A 24470-nucleotide genomic window follows, 5' to 3' on the forward strand; every position below is an offset into this window, starting at 1 on the left:
TTCCCGATTTGGAACCAGTCTGTTGTTCCATGTCCAGTTCTAACTATTGCTTCTTGACCTGCATACAGATTTCTCAGGAGGCAGGTAAGGTGGCTGAGAACCCCACGAACAGTATGAAAAGAGCTAAAAGTCTGTTATTAAAACAAGGTTTTTAAAAAGTTCTGATGCCACTGCAGGTTTTGAGAACCATTGAGATGGATGTTGGATTGCCTCAAATAAAGTACCTCTTTCTTTTTCTTTTCTTCAGGGCCTGGAAGTTTACACTCCAGGATTCCAGGACAAACACAGTAAGTTGCTAATGGCAGTCACTTACAATGTTTTCTCATGGTCTTGCTGTAAAAAAATGGGAGAGTAGGAGGGTAAGAAGGAAAATGGCAATGTTTTTTGCCACTCGGTCCTGGATGAGCAAGCAGAGATAGACAGGCTGAGTTTCACTGACAGCTGGATTTTGGAAGACATTTTGGCAGGAGCCAGTCTAACACAGGCACATTAATTCCAGTGTTATTTTTTAGAAATGTCTGTATCTCACAAAGATTTACAGCACTTTGAATTGTGCTGTGGTTTGCAGAGAAGGCACAAAGGGGATTAAGGGCCCTTTCCATGTATAGCGTCTCAGCCTGTGAAATAGACATTTTTGAATCTTGTACTTGTCTCTAGTTTCTTTTGACTTTAGGAGGTAACTGAGACAGTAAACCCCATTTGTAGAGGCTAGTGGTACCATCTTTGTGTCTGTCAGGGAGTAAAAGGCAGTTCCCTATTGTCAACATTTTCTTTCATTCTTCAGATAGGATTTTATTTTTTCCTTTATTTCTCTAGGAGGAAAAGAAACAGATAGATGGAGCTTTTAAAATGAATTGTACAGGTGGGAAAAGAAAGTAAAAAGACTTAATATTCAAATGCTATTTTTTACTAGTTTTTTTAGCTCAGATCTATTCTTCCTCCTAAGCTTACTCTAAAACTCCAATTACCTTTTCTTTGATGAAAATCCTCTACTGAATGAAGTTATTTAGTATTGATGATTCATATAGTTAAGGACAAGAGCCAAGGTGATTCTCTATGTGTATTTTTTTTAAAGGAGCACATGTATTTTTGTTTTCCACTGAGGGGTAATTTAAAGAAAGATTTAAAAAGTTTTTAATGTAGAAACCAGATTGTGAGTGCAGGACATATCCCTGCCTGCTACATTTTAGACTGTAGGATTTTTATTTGGGAACAAAAGTCTTGTTGAGAGTGGTATAACATCTTTTAAAGGTCCTGGGTAACACTGGAGGCTCTGTGGCTTTCTTGGGCAGTGAGAACTCTTTTACCCTCTACTGGTGACTGAGGAGGACCAACTCCTCTTTAATTCAAAGGACACTAAATGCAGGGTGGGGGGCAAGGAGAAGGTCATCTTGCTAGTCATTGCTTCTCAGAAAGTTGTTATATTTGCCTTTCAAAGATTAAACTTTTTGGCCTTTAATTTTTTTTTTTTTTTTTCACAATATCTCTCCTGTCAAGGCTTATGTTGGCTCAGAAGTCATGTATGATGAGACAGCTGTGGCTTCCTCCCCACCTCCTTACACAGCGTATGCTGCACCGACCCCTGAGGTAGGGCGCAGATCTTCACACTACAGAATCCATCTGAGGGAAACTTGGGGTCTCTGTGCTACCATCCTTTTAACTAAAAGAAAACTTTGAGCCAAACAGTATTAGAGAAATTAGAAATGTACTTGAAACCCTTTCCTTCTTTAAAATTTTTTCTCTCTTAAACAGATTATCTATTGTCTTTTGCTTTCATAAAGCACCTGCTTTATATAATTTTCATGTTCATATTTTCAAGATAGACCCAAAAATGAATCATGGTATTAATAATATGATTCTGATGGTTTAAGTTTATACTTAATTTTTTTACTTGAATACTCTTTATAATCAGAAAAAAATGCTTTTTTAATTTGAAGAAACAAAACCAGAACCTGAAAGTCACACGCCAAACCCCTCTGGGTGCGCCCTAATTAGAGGGCCAGGGGTTCAGTGCTGCATATGGAAAGCCTCTGTTGCGGGAGGCACTTCTGCTTTTTTTTTTTTTTTTTTCTTTTTTTCACTTTTAAATAATTGTAGACTTACAAGAAATTGCAAAGATAATATGGAAAAATCTCATGTACTCTTTACCCTGTTCCCTAGCTGTTACATGGTAAATGAAATCAAAACCAGAAGTTTGAAATTGGTATAGTGTTTATATCTGGTTCTGTCATTTTATCATGCATGTAGATATGTGTATCTACTACCTCAATCAAGATGTAAAACTGTTTATAATATCCTCTTCCTACTACACCCTCTTATAGTCACACCCTTCTTCCCCTTCCTTAACTGCTGTCAATCACTGATTTGTTGGCCATCTGTATACTTGTGTCATTTCCACAGTGTGTGTAAACAATCATACAGCTTGTGATCTTTTGAGTTTGATGTTTTTACTCAGCACAGTGCCCTTGTTGCATTGTTAAATCGCAACATCCAAATTGCGTGTGTCGGTGGTCTGTTCCTTTTTATTGCTGAATGGTATGCCATGATAGGAGTGTACCACATTTTGTATTGAGAGACATTTACCTGTTGGGGGACATTTTGGTGGTTCTAGATTTTGGCTGTTAACAGTAAACCTACTGTGAACCCTCACGTACAGGTTGTTGTGCAGACATAAAGTTTTATTTCTCTGGAATAAATGCCCAAAAATGCAGTTGCTAAGGTGAATATATTAAAGTACATGATTAGTTTTTTAAAAAACTGGCAAACTACTTTCCAGAATTTTTCTACCATTTTACTTTTCCATCATTAGTGTGTGAAGGATTCATTTTCTCTGTATCCTACCAGCTTTTGGTATTGTCACTTTTTTATTTTAACTGTTCAATAAGTGTGTAGTGATATTTCATTGTGATCTTAATTGCATTTCCCTAGTAGCCTGTGATGCTGAACATCTTTATGTGCTTATTTGCCATCTGTGTATGCTGTTCAAGTAAGCTGTGTTTTCTTGTCTTTTGCTCATTTTCTAATTGTTTTAATTATTTTTTTATTGTTGAGTTTTGAGAGTTCTTATGTATATGTTTGAGATAGGAATAATCCTTTGTCAGATATGTGATCTGTAACGTATCTTTTTATTCTCTTGACAGTGCCTTTCACAGTTTTTTATACAGTCTAATTTATTGGTCTTTCCTTGTATGGATCGTGTTTGTTGTCACGTTTAACACTTCACCTAGACGTTTCCCAAGGTTTTCTCCTATGTTACCTTCTGGTAGTTCATAGTCCTGGCGTTTACGTACACGTCATTTCCATTAGCAGTTAATTTTTTAAGTTTATGTGTTTGTTTACTTATTTATATTTATTTTTGGCTGTGCTGGGCCTTCATGGCTGTGCTTGCGCTTTTCTCTGTGGCAGGCGAAGGCTACTCTCCAGTTGCAGTGCGTGGGCTTCTCATTGTGGTGGCTTCTCTTGTGGAGCCTGGGCTCTAGGGCACGCTGGCTTCAGTAGTCGAGCACGTGGGCTCAGTAGTGGCAGCTCCCAGGCTCTGGCATGCACACACACATAGCAGGCACGCAAGTAAAGCTTGCGCTTACGTGCTCAGTCGTGTCCAACTCTTCTGCAACTCATGGACTGTAGCCCTCCAGGCTCCTCTGTCCATGGGAATTCCCAGGCAAGAATACTGGAGTGGATGGCCAATTCCTTCTCCAGGGGATCTTCCTGACCCAGGGATCGAACCTGTGTTTCCTGTGTCTCCTGCATTGCAGGTGGATTCTTTACAGCTCAGTAGTTGTGGTGCATGGGCTTAGTCTTTTTTCTTTCAATGTACATATTACATGGAAGCGTGTTTCTTATAGACAGCATGTAGTTTCTTGTAGGCAACATGTAGTTGGGTCAGGCCCTCACCCCCTCATCTGACAAATTTCTAACTTGTAGTTGGTATATTTAAGACATTTACGTTTTTATTGTGTAAGTTTAAGGTGTACCATGTTACTTTGAGACCTTTCTATAGTGTAAATGAGTGCCATTGTGGCAATATTTATTACTTTACATAATTACAATATAATATTATTGTCTCTAGTCATTATATGGTGAATTGGATCTCAAAGCTTATATAATACTTGTTTCAAGTTTGTATTAAAACACATCAGTCATCCTTTCCTGTAGATCATTTACATATAATGTGATTTTGATACATTAAGCGTGCTGTTTTAGTGTTTGTGTTTTTGGCTCTATTTTTCATGTCTCTGTTCTTTGTCTTAAGCCTTTTGTGGATTATTGGAACATGTCTTATTTTATTTTACTTATTTTTATTTTTTTGGGCTGTACCACACGGCTTGTGGGACCTTATTTCCTGGACCAGGGATGTAACCTGGGCCCTTAGCAGTTAAAGCATGGAGTCCTAACCACTGGATCACCAGGGAATTCCCATAGAACATGTTTTAGAATTACATTTTGATTTATCTGTAATGTTTTGAGTATCTCTTTGTATTGCTATTAATATTTTAGTGGTTGTTCTAGTTATTATGCATATATACATGTTTTTCAGTCAAATGATCGCATTTTATCAAGTGCAGTGAAGTGTCAAACCATTGCCTCTATGATTGTATGTATTTATTTATTGTTGGCTGTGCTGGGTCTTCGTTGCTGCACAGGCTTTTCTCTAGTTGTGGCAAGTGGGGGCTGCTCTGTAGTTGCGATGCGCAGGCTTCTCATTGCAGTGGCTTCTGTTGTTGTGGAGCAGTAGCTCTAGGGTGTGGGGGCATCTTGAGCTGCAGCACGTGGGCTCAGTAATTGAGGCTCCTGGGCTCTAGAGCACAGGCTCAGGAGTTGTGGTGCAGCTCTGTGGCGCATGGGACCTTCCCACATCAGGTATTGAACCTGTCTTTTCTGCACTGGCAGACGGATTCTTTACCACTGAGCCACCAAGGAAGCCCAAACCATTACCTCTAAATTCCGTTTTTCTCTCTTGTTTTATGGTATCATTGTTTTACGTATTTCTTTTACATGTATTGAGAATCAGATGGTGTATAAAAAAATATGGCTGTCAAACTTAGAAAAATCAGTATGTGATTTTTATTATATTTACATGTATTCTGGTGTAACCATACTTTATTACCTCCTGATGTTTCCAGATTTCTTTTTTTATTATTTACTGTTTAGTGAACTTTCTCTTGTCATTTTCTTAGGACAGATCTGCTAGCAACACATTTTCCATTTTCCTTCATTTGAGAATGTCTCAATTTCATCTTTTTCTCTGAAGAATGTTTTCACTAGTACAGAATTCTGAGTTGACATTTCTTTCAGCACTGGGGAAATGAGTGCTTTTTCCTTTGGTCCTCCTGATTTCTGATGAGACATTTGCTATCATTTGAATTTTCTTCCCCCTTAAAGGCAGTGCATAGTTTCTGGCTGCTCTCTTTGTCTTTGGTTTTCAGAGGTTTGCCTGTGAAGTGTACATTTGGGGTTAGTCTTATTGGTGTTCATTCATTTTCACACAGGTTTATGTTTCTTGTTAAATTTGGGAAATTTTAAGCTATTATTTCTGGAATTTTTTTTTAGCCCCACCCTCTTTCTCTTCTAAAACTAATGACGCAGATATTGGATGTCCCACATGTTTAAAAGTTTTTGATCTTTTTTTTTTTCTTTAATCTGTTTTTTCTCTGTTCTAAATGGGTAATTTCTACTCCTTATATTCATGTTCATTGCTTATTCGTCATCTCTGTTGTTGAGTCTCTTCATTGAACAATTTATTATTTTTTTATTTCCAAAATTTTTGTTTGGTTATTCTTGATCTATATCTTTATATAGTTTTTACAGAGATTTTTCTGGTTTTGTGAAGACCCTGTTTTTGTTTTAAATGTATCTCAAATGTGTTCTTACTTATTGAAATACTTTAATGGCGCATGCTTACTCAGTCTCTTAGTCATGTCTGACTCTTTGTGACCCCATGGATGATAGCCTGCCAGGCTTCTCTGTCCATGGAGTTTTCCAGGCAAGGATATTGGAGTGGGTTGCTATTTTCTATTCCAGGGGTCTTCCTGACTCAGAGATTGAACCCTCACGCATCTCCTGCAATGATGGGCAGATTCTTTACCACTGTGTCACCTGGAAAGCCAAGGTCATTACTACCTGTCTGTAATTTCTCTTAATGGTAGCTGCTGTAAAGTCGTTCCTAGGTAATTCCAACATCTTTGTTATCTTGGTGTTCGTCTCTTTTGTCTTTTCTCATTTCAGTTTGAGATCTTCCTGGTTCTTGGGTATGACATTATTTTTTATCAAAACCTGGAAATTTTAAATATTATAAGACTGAATCTATTCAAGTCCTGCATTTTAGCAGAGTTCCTTCTAATGCTTCTCAGGTGGGTGATGCTTGCTTTGTTTCTTCCATGTAAAGGGTGGAAGTCCAGGTCTTCCACTGGATCCCAATTGACTGTGGTTCATTGTCACTTCTCGAGGGCTGGGAATTCAGGCCCTTCTCTAGGTCTCTGCTCACACCAGCCTGCCTGGGAGATGGAGGGACATTTTCAGCTGTTTCCCATAAGCCTCTCTGTAACTATATAACTATGGTTACTGGTAAGAGGTTGTAAACGTACTTGTTCTCCACTCGGTCCCTGTTGATCCTACCCCAGCAGGATGGGAAGGGGCACCTTGTTTCCGCTGGGCAGAGATGAAAGTTCTGGCTCCCTGCATGGTCTCCACTGACACTGGCATGGGACTGGGGCTGCCATGTTTCTATCCGACAGGGATGATATTTCCAGCTTCCCACTTGACCTTCTCTGACACTGTTCAGGATGGGGTGGGCGAGAGCCTTTCTCCAGACTTAACTTTGCTGGTGGAAGTAATAGCCACAGCTGTTTTTGTGTTGTTTGGTTGGAGTGGAGCAGGTATTGCCTAAAAATGGTCTCTCTTGCTAGATTACCTTCCCAGGTTCTTTGGGTAGAGACAGCAGGCTTTCTTCGAGGAAGACAAAGAAAGGTCTGCACATACTGGCATTTCTGTGTTGCCACTTCTACTTTATCCAGTCTAGGATGTAGGAGGCAAAAAGAAAACCCAGGGGACTCACTGCATGTCCTTCTTAGGGTCATGAAGTCTGCAGACAGTTGACCGCCTTCTCTCCACCTTTCATAGTCTCCTTACATTTGTTGTATGTGTAATGTCCAGGGTTTTCAGTTGTATGTATCAGGAAGAATAGGGAAAAATCTGCATCTATTTTATCCTCCAAAAGCATAAATCCTATCTCCTGCTTTTGTAAGATAACAGATTCAGATCTACCTGTGTATTTGCCAGGCTGCAGCTGCTCCCTGTGTGGTAGCCTTTGTCACATAGTAACAATAATTGTAATTGTCTGTAAACACATCTACCTTCCCACCAGCTGTGAGCTCCTAAGGGAGGCCAGGCCTTTTATCTCCATGCTTTCCAGTCCTTTACTTGGTCAATGGAAGCAGTCCACTGCTCATTTCTGGCTGTGTTCTTTCATAGGCATGTTCTGTTGGAAAACTGCCGGTCACCTGTCCAGGCCTCTGTCTTCAGACTCCTCAATAGCCATAGTCTTTTATATTCTCCACGCAGGAACTTCTGGAAATTGGACTGGGGAGGGTTTTGTGGGAAGGGTTTTGCTACTAGGTTGGTTTTACCAAGAGAAAACTGACGTTGGATGAATCTCCTTTATCACTTAGTCCAAACTGATCATTTTCAAGATGAACAAAATAAGGCCTATAGATAGATGACTTACTGAAGGTCAGGTTAATGGCAGAGCTGAATTGAAATTAGAATCACTGGCAAGTCCAGTTCTCTTTTTTGTTGTGTTTTTCTGCCTTCTTTATTTTACAGCCTGAAAGTAGATTTCAGTTATGGGTTTGTATTTTTAGAACCTTAAAGTATATAAGCACACTGTCTCATATTCTTTACTTTTTTAATAGACTGTCATACTTTACGGAGAAGGCGATGGCACCCTACTCCAGTACTCTTGCCTAGAAAACCCCATGGACAGAGGAGCCTGGTGGGCTGCAGTCCATGGGGTCGCTGAGGGTCGGACACGACTGAGCGACTTCACTTTCACTTTTCACTTTCATGCATTGGAGAAGGAAATGGCAACCCACTCCAGTGTTCTTGCCTGGAGAATCCCAGGGACGGCAGAGCCTGGTGGGCTGCCGTCTATGGGGTCGCACAGAGTTGGACATGACCGAAGTGACTTAGCAGCAGCAGCAGCAGCAGCAGCAGTCATACTTTATAGACTGGAACTTGGAGAACCAATTTTAATACATTGCCAGTGGTTTCAAATTGTGTTTAAAAAAACTGAGGTATATTTGACATGCAACACTATGTTAGTTTCCAGTGTACAGCATAATCTGTATTGGTATATATTGCAAAATAATCACTGCAGTAGGTCTGTTTAACATGTCACCATATGTAAAGAATTGTTTTCTTAAATGCTGAGAACTTTTAAGATACACTGTCTTAGCAACTTTCAAATATGCAATATAGTAGTATAAACTATAGCCACCGTGGTGTGCATTATATCCCCATGGCTTATTTATTTTATGACTGGAAGTTTGTACGTTTTGATTCCCTTACCCAATTTGTTCATCCCCTGCCCACCCCGCCACCCCACCTCTCTGGTTCCCCCTCCTCTTTGGCAACTACCAGTCTGTTCTCTGTATCTGTGAACTTTTTTTTTGTTTTTGTTTTAAAGATAGATTCCACATACAGATGAGATCGTATGGTATTTGTCTTTGACTTCTTTCAAAAACTCAGGGTCTATCCATGCAGACAAAAAAAGGCAAGATGTCCTTTTTTAATGGTAGAATAATATTCCATTGCATATTTGGACCACATTTTCTTTATATGTTTGTTAATTGATGGACACTTTACATTGTTTCCGTATCTTAGCTATTGTAAATAATGCTGCATTGAACTTGGGGATACAGATACCTTTTTGTGTTAGTGTTTTTGTTTCCTTTGAATAAATACTCAGAAGTGGAATTGCCGAATCAACTGGTAATTCTATTCTTAATTTTTAGAGAAACTCCCTTCTATTATTGTTTTAGATACAGGAGGCACCAGATAAGATAAAATCTTACCATTTTAAGCATTTTAATTTTATTATTTTAGTATCATTTTAATAATTGTGTATGAGGGTTCCCTTTTCTTCACATCCTTGTCAGCAGTTGTTATTTTTTGTCTTTTTAATAATAGTCATTCTAACAAGTGCGAGGTGATACTCCTTGTGGTTTTGATTTGCATTTCCCTAATGATTAATGACATTGAATATCGTTTCATGTGCCTGTTGGCCATCTGTATTTCTTCTTTGGGAAGATGTCTATTTAGTTCTTTGGTCTGTTTTTTAATCAGATTGTTTTTTGCCTTTGAGTTGCATGAATTCCTTATATGTTGATACTTTAGATATTAACTTCTTATCAGATAACATGATTTGTGAATATTTTCTCCCATTTGATAGCTTGCCTTTTCATTTTGTTGACGATTTCCTTTGTTGTTCAGGAGCTTTTTAGTTTGATGTAGTCTCACATTTATTTTTGCTTTTGTTGCCTTTGATTTAGGAATCAGATCCAAAAAAATCATCACTGTAACCACTGTTGAGCTTATCACCTATGATTTTTTTCTAGGAGTTTTAGGGTTTCAGATTTTACATCTTTAGTCCACTTTGAGTCAATTTTTGTGTATGGTATAAGATACCATGTATGGTCAAATTTCATTCTTTTGCATATGACTATCTTAACTTTCTCAGCACCATTTATTGAAGAGACTCTCCTTTCCCCATTGTTTTGTATATTTTTGGCTCCTTTGTGGTAAGTTAATTTACCATGTATATGTAGGTTTGTATCTGGGCTCTCCTGTTCCATTGATTCTGTGTCTGTTTTTATGCCAATACCATACTGTTGTGATTACTTTGTAGTTTAGTTTGAAATCTGGGAGCATGATACCTTCAGCTTTATTCTTCTTTCTTTGGCTATGTTGGGTCTTTTGTAGTTCCATATTTCTACAAAAAATGCCATTGGAAATTTGATAGGAATTACATTGAATCTATAGATTATTTTGGATAGTATGGATTCTTCCAATCCATTAGCTTGGAATATATTTTAATTTATTTGTATTTTCAATATCTTTCATCACTGTCGTATAGTTTTCAGTGTATAGGCCCTTCACGTCTTTGGTTAAATTTATCCTAGCCATTTTATTGCTTTTTTGTTTTGTTTTATAATTTTCATTTTATATTAGAGTATACTTGATATACTTAGATATCAAGTGTACTTATATTAGCGTATACTTGACTATAATCCCACCACCTCTAGAATGAAAACCGCAGTCACAGAAAGCTAACCAAAATGATCACAGGGATCACAGCCTTGTGTAACTTGGTGAAATTGTGAGCCATGCTGTGATGGATAGATGGGTCATGGTGGTGAGTTCTGATAAAACATGAGGTACTGGAGAAGAGAATGGCAAACCCCTGAAGTATTCTTGTCTTGAGAACCCCATGAACAGAATGAAAAGGCAAAAAGATATGACACTGGAAGATGAGCCTCCCAAGTCAGTAGGTATCCAATATGATACTGGGGAAGAGTGGAGAAATAGGTCTGAAAGAATGAAGTAGCTTGGCCAAAGAGGAAATGAGGCTCAGCTGTGGATGTATCTGGTGGCAAAAATAAAGTCCAGTGCTGTAAAGAGCAGTATTGAATAGGAACCTGGAATGTTAGGTCCATGAATCAAGGTAAATTGGACATGGTCAAGAAGGAGATGCCAAGAGTGAACATCAATATTTTAGGAATCAGTGAACTAAAATGGATGGGAATGGGCGAATTTAATTCAGATGACCATTGTATCTACTACTGTGGTCAAGAATCCCTTAGAAGAAATGGACTAGCCCTTATAGTCAACAAAAGAGTTCAGAGTGAAATACTTGGTTGCAATCTCAAAAATGATAGAATGATCTCCATCTGTTTCCAAGGCAAACCATTCAACACCACAGTAATCCAATCTGTGCCCCAGCCACTAAAGCCAAAGAAGCTGAAGTTGACCGGTTTTATGAAGACCTACAAGACCTTCTAGAACTAACACTAGAAAAGTGTTCTTTTCATCATAGAGGATTGGGATGCAAAAGTAGGAAGTCAAGAGATAAGCTGTTACAGGCAAGTTTAGCTTGGAGTACAAAAAGAAGCAGGACAAAGGTTGAGTTTTGCCAAGAGAATGCACTAGTCATAGCAAACACCCTCTTCCAACAACACAAGAGACAACTCTACATGTGGACATCACCAGATGGTCAATACTGAAATTAGATTGATAACGTTCTTTGCAGCCAAAGATGGAGAAGTTTTTAGTCAGCAAAAACAAGACCTGGAGCTGACTGTGGCTCAGATTGAGTTCCTTACTGAAGAATTCAGACTTAAATTGGAAAGTAGGGAAAACCACTAGACCATTCAAGTATGATCTGAATCAAAGCCCTTGTGATTATACAGTGGAGGTGACGAATAGATTCAAGGGATTAGATCTGGTAAATAAGGTGCCTGAAGAACTGTGGATGGAGGTTTGTAACATTGAATAGGAGTTGGTGACCAAAACCATCCCAAAGAAGAAGAAATGCAAGAAGGCAAAGTGGTGGTCTGAGGACGCCTTATAAAACAGCTGAGAACAAAGACAAGCCAAAGGCAAATGACAAAGGGAAAGATATTCCCAACTGAATGTAGAGTTCCAAAGAGCAGCAAGAGAGATAAAAAGGCCTTTTTAAGTAAACAGTGCAAAGAAATAGAGGAAAACAACAGAATGGGGAAGACTAGAGATTTCTTCAAGAAAATTGGAAGATACCAATTTCATGCAGAGATGGGCACAATAAAGGACAGAAACAGCAGGGACCTCACAGAAGCAGAAGAAATTAAGAAAGTGGTAAGAATATACAGAACTATACAAATAAGATTTTAATGACCCGGATAACCACGATGGTGTGGTCATTCACCTAGAGCCAGACATCCTGGAGTGTGAAGTCAAGTGGGTCTTAGGAAGAATTAATTACTACACACAAAGCTAATGGAGGTGATGGAATTCCAGCTGAGCTATTTCAAATCCTAAAAGATGATGCTGTTAAAAGTGCTGCACACATTATGTCAGCAAATTGAGAAAACTCAGCCTTGGCCATAGGACTGGAGAAGGTGTTTTCATTCCAATTCCAAAGAAAGGCAACACTAAAGACTGTTCAGACTATACAGTTGCGCTCATTTCACATGCTAGCAAGGTTATGCTCAAAATCCTTCAATCTAGGCTTTAGGAGTACATGAACCAAGAATTTGCAGATAAACAAGTTGGGTTTTGAAGAGGCAGGTACCAGAGATCAAATTGCCAACATCTGTTGGATCATAGAAAAAGGAAGGGAATTCGAGAAAAACATATACTTTTGCTTCACTGACTATGCTAAATCCTTTGACTGTGTGGATCACAACAAACTGTTGAAAATTCTTAAAGAGATGGGAATACCAGACCACTTTACCTGTCTTCCTGAGAAACGTGTAAGTAGCTTAAGAAGGAAGTTAGAACCAGACATGGAACAGTGGATTGGTTCAGAATTGGTAAAAGGAGTATGTCAAGGCTGTATATTGTCACCCTGCTTATTTAACTTATGTGCACAGTGTATCATGCAAAATGTAGGCTGGATGAATCCCAAGCTGGAGTTAAGATTGCTGTGAGAAGTATCAACAGCCTCAGATATGCAGATAATACCACTCTAATGGCAGAAAGCAAAGAGGAACTAAAGAGCCTCTTTGTGAAAGAGGAGAGTGAAAACCCGGCTTAAAACTTGACATTCAAAAAACTAAGAATATGGTCATGGCATTTGGTCCCATCACTTTATGGGAAACAGAAGGGGAAAAAGTGGAAACAGTTATAGATTTTATATTCTTGGGCTCCAAAATCACTGTGGATGGTGGCAGCAGCCACAAAAGACGGTTGCTCCTTGGAAGAAAAGCTATGACAAACCTAGACAGTGTATTAAAAAGCAGAGACATCACTTTGTAGACAAAGGTCTGTATAGTCAAAGCTATGGTTTTTCAAGTAGTTATGTAGGGTGTGAGAGTTGGACCACAAAGAAGGCTGAGTGCTGAATAATTGATGCTTTTGCACTGTGATGTTGGAGAAGACTCTTGAGAGTGTCTTGCACAGCAAGGAGATCAAACTAGTCAGTCCTAAAGGAAATTAACCCTGAATATTCATTGGAAGGACAGAAGCTGAAGTTCCAATACTTCGGCCACCTGATGAGAAGAGCTGACTCATTGGAAAACACTGATGCTGGGAAAGATTGAGGGTAGCGGAAGGAGGCAACAGAGGATGAGCTGATTGGGCTGCATCACCGACTCAGTGGACACGAATCTGAGCAAACTCCCAGAGATAGGACAGGGAAGCCTGGCGTGCTGCAGTCCATGCGATGACAAAGAGTTGGACATGATTGAGCGACTGAACAACAACATACTTGGTTTACAATATTGTATTAGTTTGAAGTGTACAGCAAACTGATTCATCTGTACATATATGTATGTCTATTATTTTTCAGGTTCTTTTCCCTTATAGGTTATTACAGAGTTTGGGGTAGAGTTCCCAGTGCTATACAGCAGGTCCTTGTTGATTATCTATTTTATATATAGTAGTATGTTTATCATGGGCTTCCGTGGTATATTAGATGGTAAAGAATCTGCCTGCAGTGCAGGAGACCCTGATTTGCTCCCTGGGTTGGGAAGATCATAATTTATTGTTTTGATGCAATTGTACATAGTATGATTTTCTTAATTGCTCTTTCTGAAAGTTTGTTCCTAGTGTATTGAAATTCAACAGATTTCTGTGTATTAATTTTGTATCCTGGAACTTTACTGAATTCATTTATTCTTAGATTTTTTGTAGAGTCTTTAGGGTTTTCTTTATATACTATTCTGTCATCTGCAAATAGTGACAGTTTTATTGGGTTGGCCAAAAAGTTCATTTGGTTTTTTTCCATACCATCTTACAGAAAAGCCCCAGCAAACTTCTTGGCTAACTCAGTACTTTTTCCTTTCTAGTTTGGATGCCTTTTATTTCCTTTTCTTGTCTAAATGGCTCTGACTTGGCCTTCTGATAGTATGTTGAATAAAAGTGGGTACCGTAGGCATCATTGTCTTGTTCCTGATCATAGAGAAATCATTTAGCTTTTCATCATCCATTGAGTGTTGATGCTAGCTATGGGCTTGTCATATGTAGTTTTTCTTATGTTGAGGTATGTTCTCTTTATAACCATTTGGTTGAGAGTTTTATTGTAAATGGATATTGAATTTTAAAATTGCATTTCTAATGGGCTTATATCTTTTCCAGCAGGCATATGGCTATGGTCCATACAGTGGTGCATACCCACCAGGAACTCAAGTTGTCTATGCTGCAAACGGACAGGCATATGCTGTACCCTATCAGTACCCGTATGCAGGTAACTCATGCCAGCTTTTCATTCCTAGTTTCTTGTCATTTAGTTTGTAGATCAGTGAAGCCTGAGGAATTTTTATTTCTCAGTTTAGGGGTAAGTGAACTGTAATTTTTCTGGTTATAGATGACAGGTCACTGTGCTATTAAAAAAAAAAAAGCAAGCATTATATATTTTCACACTACTTTACAAAGTTAGATTAGGCTTGATTTTTAAAACTTCACTGTTGTATTCAGATTCATTCCCAAGATGAGAATTTGTACTTACTGAAATACACTTACATTAACAAATAACCTAAGAGATTTTAAGTAATAAGAGGTAATCTTTCTCCTGTTTTTTTCCTTCTGGTTGTAGCTTTCAAAAATTTTCATTATGGAGGTGATGTTTCATTTTGCAGATGAAGTAGGGGCATGGAAAGGCTTATATTTACCCTGGGGAAGGCTTATATTTACTCCTTTCATTTTCATCTCACCTGAAACTAAGTGTTAGGTGTGAGCGATTGACCTGTGTAGATAGCAACAAAGAAAATCTGTCCTGAATATTCATTGGAAGGACTGATACTGAAGCTGAAACTCCAATACTTTAGCCACCTGATGCGAAGAACTGACTCATTGGAAAAGACCCTGATGCTGGGAAAGATTGAAGGAAGGAGGAGAAGGGGACGATAGAGGATGAGGTGGTTGGATGGCATCACCGATTTGATGGACATGAGTTTGAGCAAGCTGTGGGAGTTGGTGATGGACAGGGAAGCCTGGCTGCTGCAGTCCATGGGGTCTCAGAGTCAGACATGACTGAGCATCTGAACTGAACTGAGATAGCGTCAAGTCCTAGGTGCAGCCTGGGCAGGGGGACGTCTGTAGGGTGGAGGTCAGGAATATGCTGGCAATGGTGCTAGAGCCTACAGCCAGGGCAAGGGTGACCTGAGCTATGTGGCTGATGGCCTGAAGAGTGAGGCCATACCCAGACCCCAGGGAGCAGGTGAAGTCAGGCAGGTGCAGTTCTCAGTACGGCATGTCAGAGCGACACACATGAGAGTGAACTGATGAATGGATTGGAATGGGAGCCCAGAGGTTGCTGAGAGATCAGGAGTCTAGCACGGTGCCTTATCGCAGAAGCAGTGGAAGGACAGTGTTACCAGAATAGTGAGTGGTCACTGATATTAATGCCACAAAGAAGCCAGTGGGGTTGCCACAGAGTCTGGATTTCCCCAGACTCACAGTTAGTGATGCGTTAGCACCTAATAGAGGAGAGTTTCTCCAGTTACCTGTTTTGGGAATCTGATGCTGATCATTAAGGTAGTGTAGACTCTGAAGAGTTTTGCCTTGCTTGATGTTTTTTTTTTTTTTTCAAGTTGAAAACCAGTGAAATAATGATACTAAAAAATGAGCTATTTGTCTATCCTCTGATCCTAGCACAGCTATTTTTGTTTAATTATTTTCTTCTTGTAAAATAATAGTTTCATCTTTGTTATCTTACATTACTTTTTTGGAGTGTGTTTGCTTTATTATGTTTTGTTTTGTTAATGGCATTACATTACTTTTTACATTCCCTTCTCATTTAAAAATTTTATATATTTTGTCCAGAGTGCTACATAATCTTCATGAGTATTTTTTTTTTTTTTTTCAGAAGAGAAAAGCACTTAACATTTAATGAATTTCCCAGCATGTGGCTTCAAGCCACCAGGACACAAGCCCCACCTACACCCTTAATCTTCTCCTCAGCTCTTCTGCTGAAGAATTTGGCCTTCACGATGACAGGCTGCTTTGGGAGCTTTCCTTTCCCCAGAACTTTGTAGTAACCTGATCGCACCACATCAATGATAGGAGCAGCTCCTGTCTTGTTCTTGGCAACATTTACTCGTGTCTGCTCACTAACCAAGGTCCACAATTTATCAAGGTTGACAGTCGGGCAGAAACTCTGGTTCCTCTTTAAGTGGTAATGCCTCATACCAACTTTCCCAAAGTATCCTGGGTGATATTTGTCGAAGTTGATCCTGTGATGATGCATGCCACCAGCATTACCTCGGCCTCCCGGGTGTTTCCGGTGTTTGCCGATGCGGCCGTGGCCATGGCTCACGTGGCCCCTAAGTTTCCGGGTCTTCCTTAGTCTGGATGGCATGTCGGCGGCTTAAGGGAAAGAGCTTCATGAGTATTTTTTAATGATTGCATCCTATCATATGGGGTAATAGGAAGTCTTCTAGTACGTACTGGCTGTTTACTTTTTCTTTTCAATTTTTCTGTCACAGATATAGCTTTGACTGTTTCTAATCAGTTTGTTTTTTATTCCTGTTAAGTATGTCTTAGAATACATTTTTGATTTCTCTATATTAATATGTCAGAGGGCATAAACATTTTGTTTTGATACATTTTAAAATTATAAAAGTTTACAGTAAGGACAGTAAATGAGCTGTTAAATTTGCCTGTTACCAGCTTTAACAGTTACAGCATCTTGTTTCATCTGTACTTTTTTCCCCCAGCTCTGGATTGTTTTGAGGGAAGTTTATATTTATTTCATTTCATCTGACAGTATTACAGTAACTCTTGATGCTATGCATTTACTAAGTTATTTCCCAGAGTAGGCCACCAGTTTATAGTGCCCCAGGAGTTACTGATGTGCTGGTTTCTCTGCAGTTGCATCAAGACTGCCTGCTGTTTTTGTCATGCTCTGAAAGTTTTGATAACCTCATTAGGTCTTAACATGGAACCAGGTTGCCTTAGTTTGCATTTCTGATTACTGGCAAAGATAAATATTGTATAATTGTTTACAAATTAAATCTTCTCGTATAAATTATTTTTTCCCATTTATTTTGCGATTTGTGTTCAGTTTTTAAGTCCTAGCCTATTTGTCCGATGAGAGCCAGACTTTTATTCAACCCCTAGGCCATAGATTGGGATAATCCTAGCTGTTTCTTACTCTGTAGAAGAGCAGAAGTTTTGTGCTTGTGAAGGGAATTTTTACACACAGGATTCCATCCCTGCCTTTGACTTTCATCATGAAGAACGAGACAGCATTCTCGGTGCAACCTCAGATAACTTGCTGCTGAGGGCTGAGTGCATTTGGTAGGCATTTGGCATTTGCTTCATGACAGCCAAATGCCTACCAACCAATTTAAAAAGTGCCGTGTACACACTGTAAGTGTGCTTGCTATGAAAGGGCTGCTCAGTTGCGGTCGTCCCACAGCAGCATCACGCTGGTAACCAGACAGGAGCTCTTCAGTCGGCCTTTCTAGGACTCTGGTGCTTTGTCAGCTTCATGACGCACTGCCTTGCAGTGTCCATAGAGGCCGTTGTGCAGAGAAGGTTAAAGGCCTCTCTTTAATATTACTGGAACTGGTGGTCAGTCAACCAATTTAAAAAGTGCTGTGTACACACTGTAAGTATTCTGTTTTAATTTTCCCACACTAGTAGACATTTGTTCAGTTGTATTTTGATGTGGGCTTGAGGTCTTTGGTTTGAATTGGCTCCTTTGGTTGGAGTCCTCTGTTTCTGTCTTGTCGAGATGGTACTCATGACACGTAATTGCTCTGAGGTTTCCGGGGCCAAGTCTGAGAGAACACACCTCTAGATTTTTGTAATTCTCAATTTCTTGGTTTGATAGTAATTTGTAAAAGTTATCTGCCTTTATTTAGTCTTTCCAGGATCTTCCCAACCCAGGAATCGAACCAAGGTCTCCTGCATTGCAGGTGGATTCTTTACTATATGAGCCACCAGGGAGGCCAAAAAGTATCTGACTTAGTTGTTCTTAAAATATCTAACAGTGTCTTCCTTTTCTACATTCATGTTTGGATCATTTATGTAAAGATTAAATTAGATAATTAAAATAAGTACAGTTTGGAAATGTTCCCCAGCTGACTTTGGTAAAGACTTAGCTTTTGGTAGGAACAGAGATGAGCTGCAGGAGAAGTTGGCTCCTGGTCATGGAGTGAGGGGGTCCTTCTGTGGAGCTAAAGCTGGAATGCAGATTTAGATTTTCCAGGGGTCTTTAAATTAGGTCAGCTATAGGGTCCTGCTGTATTACATGTTACTAGTTGGAGTTGCCTAATTGAAATTTTTAAAATTTCAAGGCTGTGATTATGAATGCTACAGTTCACCAGTTATGTAGTTTAAATATTACATTAAAAAAAGAAAATCTTTGCTTCTAGTGTTATTGCCTGACCTTGATAAGCCTTTAGGTTTATAATGGTCTCATTTTCCTACTCTGTGGCTTTGATGCTTCTCTTTCCTTCATCATATCAGGGGCATTGGGGTCTGAGTGCACACTGTAGCCAGAGTGCCTGAGTTGGCGTGCACTCACTGCGCTCAGGCCCCACGTACCTCCCTCTTTGTTTATAGAATAGGGATAACAGTGAGCTCAACTCCTAGGATTGTTGTGAGGACTAAGTGAGTCTATACATATAAATGCTTGTAACACTGTAAGTGCTTAGGCTGGTAAGCACTTATCATTTAGTATCTTCATTCTTCATGGACATAACACTATTGGATCAATTTCTCACTTTCCTAGGGTTGAACTGTTAAGAGAATAATGGGTCAAGGAGGAAAGCTAACACTGTATGTGAGGAAATTTATTTACAGTTGTGCTGGGTCTTCGTGGTTGCATGTGGGCTTTTTCTGGTTGCAGAGACTGGGGGCTCTTCTCTTGTTTGGAGCACAGGCTCTAGGGCCTGCGGGCTCAGCGGTTGTAGCTCGTGGGCTCTGGAGTGTGGGCTCAGCAGTGGTGGCGCACAGGCTTAGTTGCTTTGCAGTATGTGGAGTCCTCCTGGTCTGGGGATCGAACCTGTGTCCACTGCATTGGCAGGTGGATTCTTATCCACTGCACCACCAGGGAAGTCCTGTGGGAACAATTTTAAAGCTAACTAGCTTTTGGACAACATATTGTGAAATATAGACGAAAACAAACATTTCCAATTGAGAACTTTAATTGTGCAAATAACTTTAAATTTGTTTAAAGTTAGTTTTTGAGATGTTTTCCCTCTGACAAATATTTTTCTCCATAAAGGCATAACATTAAAAATGGAGAGCAGATTATGTTAGCAGATTTAAGGCTTAATTTAAATTCATTAACTTCTGGATGGGGATCCTTGGCTCTCCCAGTCTCTAGGCTTTGTGTGTCTCCTCTGTTCCTGGTCTGCCTGCCATCCTGATGAACACTGTGGGGCCTGAAGCGGACACTGTGGGCTGGGGTTTGCAACTTCATTAGGATTCTGCTGTCTGTAGTGTCCGGGACTGTGGACCTTGGGAAACTGAGCATCTTGATTTTCTCTTAGTTCCATCTTAAATATGGGGTATCCCCCTCACTCGGCCAAGCTGAGTCCCCTTCACCTGTGGTGAAGGAGAGCTGGGGAGCACTCACCAAAGTCACCCCCCACGCCCAGCTCTCTGAGGGAGACGAGTCTGTAGGAGGAGTGCTGTGCATGGAGAAACCTCAGGAAGGGTCCCAGGCAAGTGAGCTGTCTTTTTGAGTGAATGTTGAGCTTCACAAACTGCTCCTCTGTTCTTTCCTTCTTTTCCAGGGCTTTATGGACAGCAGCCTGCCAACCAAGTCATCATTCGTGAGCGGTACCGAGACAACGACAGCGACCTGGCGCTGGGCATGCTGGCTGGAGCAGCCACAGGCATGGCCCTGGGGTCTCTGTTCTGGGTCTTCTAGAGTCTGTGGAACCTCGGCGTGCATAGCTTCTGATACCCCGTGTGCAATAATATGATTTGCAGGGCATTTCTGTTTGTTATAAATGTTTTTAGTAATAGGTTTAATAGTTCTTTTGAAAGTAGTGACAAAATGCTTATAAGTACATAGAAGTACTGCAGAGAAAGCTTTGGACTGCTGTTTAGCTAAAATGTGGACTTCATGGCGGCACTGGCTCATTCTAGGGGTTTCCTTATAAAACTCTCACAATACTTTATTTAAACACACCTGTTTTGAAAGGCCATTTTGTTTTTAGAGTTAGGCCTTACTTCTTAAGGGATAATTTTAGTGTTTTGCTGGTAACATGGTGATGTATGAATGAGTGAATGGCCGTGGCAAGAAAAACTGCAGTTTTTTTGGTTTAATGTCAGACTTTCAAACCTCAGACCAGAACTGGCTGCATGTTACTTCAGGAGTTATAGGCTGGAACCTTCCTTAGGCAGCGGTGTGATATCCCACAGCCTCTGGGGCTCCAGCAAAGCTAACTGCTCAGGACGATGGATGGGATGGCCATTTCTCCCCTTGAAAATGATGCTTTTTCATTTTATTCTTATTTGTTTGTTTTTGGTAGTGATACTTGGAAAGCATCCCAAATTAGGAGTAGACTTGAGTGTCAACATTTTAGGGCTTTATCATTTAAAACTTGAAGAAGGCACAACAACTACAAAAAGGTGTGTGGAGGTAGATTTATCTTTTTCAGAGGCATCATGGTTTTAGTGTTTGTTTTGGGCATTTTTTATTGCCACTTCAGCCTACTTATAGTTTATTTTTCTACTTGTTGAGAAAGTATTATTAAGAGAATGGTGAGGAAAGTGAAATGAGAGCCATAGTTGCAGTGTTCCTGTTCCAGGGGATTGGGCTGCACGGAGGATGTGTTTCATGTCCTTCTGAAGGCTGTTGATGAGCCCATCTCCTGTCTTGTGTAGGACTGGGCACTGTTGCTGCCCCTGAGCTCTGTGCTGCATGGTGGGGGAAACTCAGGTTATAGATGGGAATTTCGGCCCAGAGACATGAATGACCTGCTCAAGATACCTTTCCACCTGACCAGGACACTGGCCTTGCTTTTATTTCTGACTTTAGTGTCACAGAGAAGCTTGAACCATTTAATTTTGGGCCCCAATTTATATGTGAAGCTCTGAAAAACCAAGGGTCCTGCATTTCTGTAATTTTCTTATTTTTTTAGCTATGTAAATTTTAAAACTTCAGTTGTTCCAGTTTTCTGTCCCACATGTTTAAAAAAAATGTACATTTACAAAGGCACATTGAAGGTCTCTGCACCTATACTCCATGTGGCCATGTTTCCATAAAATACACTCCTGGTAGCACAAATTCTGTTTTTATTTTATGTGGCCAGTTACAGACACAGTCTTTCGTTTCACTTACCAGTCCACTCCACCTCTAAGGCAGACTTAAGTAGATCTATCTCCGTATGGAAACTAGATGCCAAATGAGCGTTGTGGTGACCACAGGTCTGTCTCCCTAGCCAGTTCTACTGTACTTGTTGACACTGGAGAGTCTGTTTCCAGCTGAAAAGAAGTATACCTGGCTGTCGTGTCTTTGGATGTGTTATGTGGTGGAAAGTTGCCACATGTGATGTACGACAATACTGGTTTTGATGGTTAAAAATGTTACTTATTTTACATCATATGTAATAAGAATAGCTTTGTTCAGATGGTAATCATTATTCAAGCTGTATCCTTTACAAGCAAAATACTAAACTCAGTTTTTAATGTTGCACTGGAGTGTTAATTTTGAAATAGGAATTACTGGAACCACAGATACTGAGTTATGTCACTGAAATGCCCTTGAAGGAGATGGTGTCCCTATGTTCTGCCCCCTGACAGAGTCGGGGGAGCTGTGGACTGAAGTCCTGACATACATGTGCTCCCCCATCTCCAGTCCCTGTCCCTAGCTGGGCAAGCCATGCTGGGCAACTGTAGTTGAGTCTGGAAGTTCACTGTCCCTAGTGACTTCATCCTGAGAGGAAATGCGTGCTCAGCATAAAGACGGGCTGAGATGCTTCATTTCCCTGGCTCCAGTTCTCATAGATGCCAATCTTTTGGTCACCTTGCTTAGGTAGTCCTAAATCAAGAAGTTAGGTGAGTTGGAAGGAACTTGTTCACTTTAACTGAAGTAAAATGTTTAGTCAGCATTTTATTTCCATGTGCACTTTTAAATAGTTGGCCGTTGATGTTGCACACATGCCAGTCTGCTTGTTTCTTAGCTCTGTGCATTTAATTTCTTGAGTTAACTTCAAGGTTAGATTTAAAGAGAAGGGAGAGATGAGTGACTGTGTTTCAGATCAACATTCATGAAATGGGCCGGACCGGGATGCAAGATCTGGATCATGGGAGAAGTTCCTGCCATTGATACAGAATGACCCACGTTTGTTTTCTACATTAATTGTGATTCTGTGCGATCTTTTTCTCCTTCCCAAGTTTATAGACACCGGCATGGAATGCAGTTCCATTTTTTTCCCCCTCGGGTTGATCTTTTCTTTTCTCTTCTGATTGCTTGCCTGTCTCCAGTATTCTGTTGTGTCCTCTGAACCAGTTTTTCCCTGTATATGCAAATTGTATGTTTATAAGTGAAATGTTAATACATTAAATGATTGTTAACCTTAAAGCATATTTCGCTGACTTCTATTGTTTTTTTAAATTCAGTTTATTTAAACTATAAAGATAAAAACAGTTCATGCATTTCTCCCATTCCCCACTATCTCCTCTGGCAAACACCGATCTGTTTTTTAAAAAAATTATTTTGTAGTAACACAGCTTTTTCTGCTGCATCGCAGGCAATAGGAATGCCATTTATTGAGCTTTCCCTAAGTGTTAGGGAATGTATTGTCACATCAGAAAACAATAACTCGTTAAATTCCTGTCTTAACTCTGTAAAGGAGGTATTTATCCTGGTTACACTGAGTAAAACTGAGGCTCAGAAGTTAAAATTCTTTTCTTGAGAGCACAGTTACCTTCCTCAACTTGGCAGTGTGGGTTCAGTAACTTTTCAGGTATCTTTGGGTACGACTGTGTTTTTGTTGTTTTGTTTTAAAAAATTATTTAAAATTTTCTTTCATTTCTGAATTACTCTCCTCTGGGCTTTTAGGTCTATCTCCTCTGTTGCACAACCTCCATTAAGTTGTGATGTGTGGTTGCCTGTCATAGTTTAAGATGAGGAGTCTTCATCTGAAAGCTCTGAGTCTCTTGGTTTCATTTCTTCAGAGAATAATTCTCTAGTATTTTGCCTGGGGACAGTTATTTCTGGGTATGGGGGAGGGGTGACACTCCACACAGACTTTGTAAGCTGTTTTACTTTTCAGCTGGACTTCATTCTCATCTTCTGTCATGCTGTCTCTGGCTTTTTTTTTTTTTAAATATTTTAGTTGTTTTTGAATAGGTGATATATATATACACACACACATATATATGTGTGTGTATATATACACGCACATACATACATACATAGATTCAGAATGAAAAAGATTCACTAAAGGGTCTTCTGTCTGCCCATTTCCTACCTTCTCTGCTTAACTACTCATACTGGTTTATTTATCCTTTGTGAGTTTTTCTTCATGCATATATAAACTAGTACAAAGATAAATTCTTATTTTCATGCTTTTTTTTTTTTTTAATGAAAACAGATAGTATATACACCAGTGGTAGTCAGACTTTTTAGTCTCAGGATCCTTCTATAGGATTAAAGTTTTGAGGCCTCCCGAGAACTCTTTAAGGTGAGTTATATCTATCATTATTTACTATATTAAATAATAAAGTTGAAAAATTTAAAAACTTTACAAAATGGTAAACCCACTGTATTTGAGAAATAGACTTTATAAAAAATATTTCCCAATACAAAATCAGTGAGGCCAAGTTTTTTATATTTGAAAGATTTTAGCATCTGGCTTAATAGCTGGATTTGTTTATCTGCTTATGCATTCAGTCTGTTTTTTTTGTTTTTAATTTTATTTTTAAACTTTACATAATTGTATTAGTTTTGCCAAATATCAAAATGAATCCGCCACAGGTATACATGTGTTCCCCATCCTGAACCCTCCTCCCTCCTCCCTCCCCATTCCATCCCTCTGGGTCGTCCCAGTGCACCAGCCCCAAGCATCCAGTATCGTGCATCGAACCTGGACTGGCCACTCGTTTCATACATGATATTTTACATGTTTCAATGCCATTCTCCCTGGTTTTTTGTTTTTGATTGAAGGATAGAAGGAAATAAGGCCTCATGTAGACACAGAGTTGGAGAACCTTGCAGACCCTCTGAAAGGGTCTTCTGCACCCTCAGGGATCCTTGTATCATACCTTGAAAACTGCTGATATATGCTGTTTTATCCGTTTTTTTCACT

General features: G+C 39.6%; 2 protein-coding genes across 6 annotated transcripts in view; one reads left to right on the plus strand and one right to left on the minus strand.

Moving 5' to 3' along the window:
* The window catches only part of PLEKHB2 (pleckstrin homology domain containing B2), a 49535-nt gene extending 26791 nt beyond the window's left edge, over window positions 1–22744 (plus strand). The window contains exons 5-9 of one of the 5 annotated variants that reach the window (XM_055571866.1): window positions 248–287; window positions 1498–1587; window positions 14335–14440; window positions 18935–18981; window positions 19944–20083. In XM_055571866.1, coding sequence (XP_055427841.1) covers window positions 248–287; window positions 1498–1587; window positions 14335–14440; window positions 18935–18948 — 250 coding nt within the window. In that variant the 3' untranslated portion in view covers window positions 18949–18981; window positions 19944–20083. Of the gene's footprint in view, window positions 1–247; window positions 288–1497; window positions 1588–14331; window positions 14441–18934; window positions 18982–19943 lie in introns of all 5 variants that reach the window. The other 4 variants (XM_055571865.1, XM_055571861.1, XM_055571862.1 and 1 more) reach the window with 4 other exon arrangements.
* LOC129646122 (60S ribosomal protein L27a-like) lies at window positions 16064–16569 on the minus strand. The gene has a single exon (XM_055571867.1). The coding sequence runs from the start codon at window positions 16550–16552 to the stop codon at window positions 16106–16108; it is 447 nt and encodes a 148-aa protein (XP_055427842.1). The 5' UTR covers window positions 16553–16569; the 3' UTR covers window positions 16064–16105.
* Window positions 22745–24470: the final 1726 nt, after the last annotated feature.

This window comes from Bubalus kerabau, chromosome 3 (assembly GCF_029407905.1).
Source record: "Bubalus kerabau isolate K-KA32 ecotype Philippines breed swamp buffalo chromosome 3, PCC_UOA_SB_1v2, whole genome shotgun sequence".
NCBI lineage: Eukaryota > Metazoa > Chordata > Mammalia > Artiodactyla > Bovidae > Bubalus > Bubalus kerabau.

Bases quoted from the DNA above. Each gene is read 5' to 3' on its own strand.
- LOC129646122 (XM_055571867.1), bottom strand. From the start codon at position 16,552: ATGCCATCCAGACTAAGGAAGACCCGGAAACTTAGGGGCCACGTGAGC.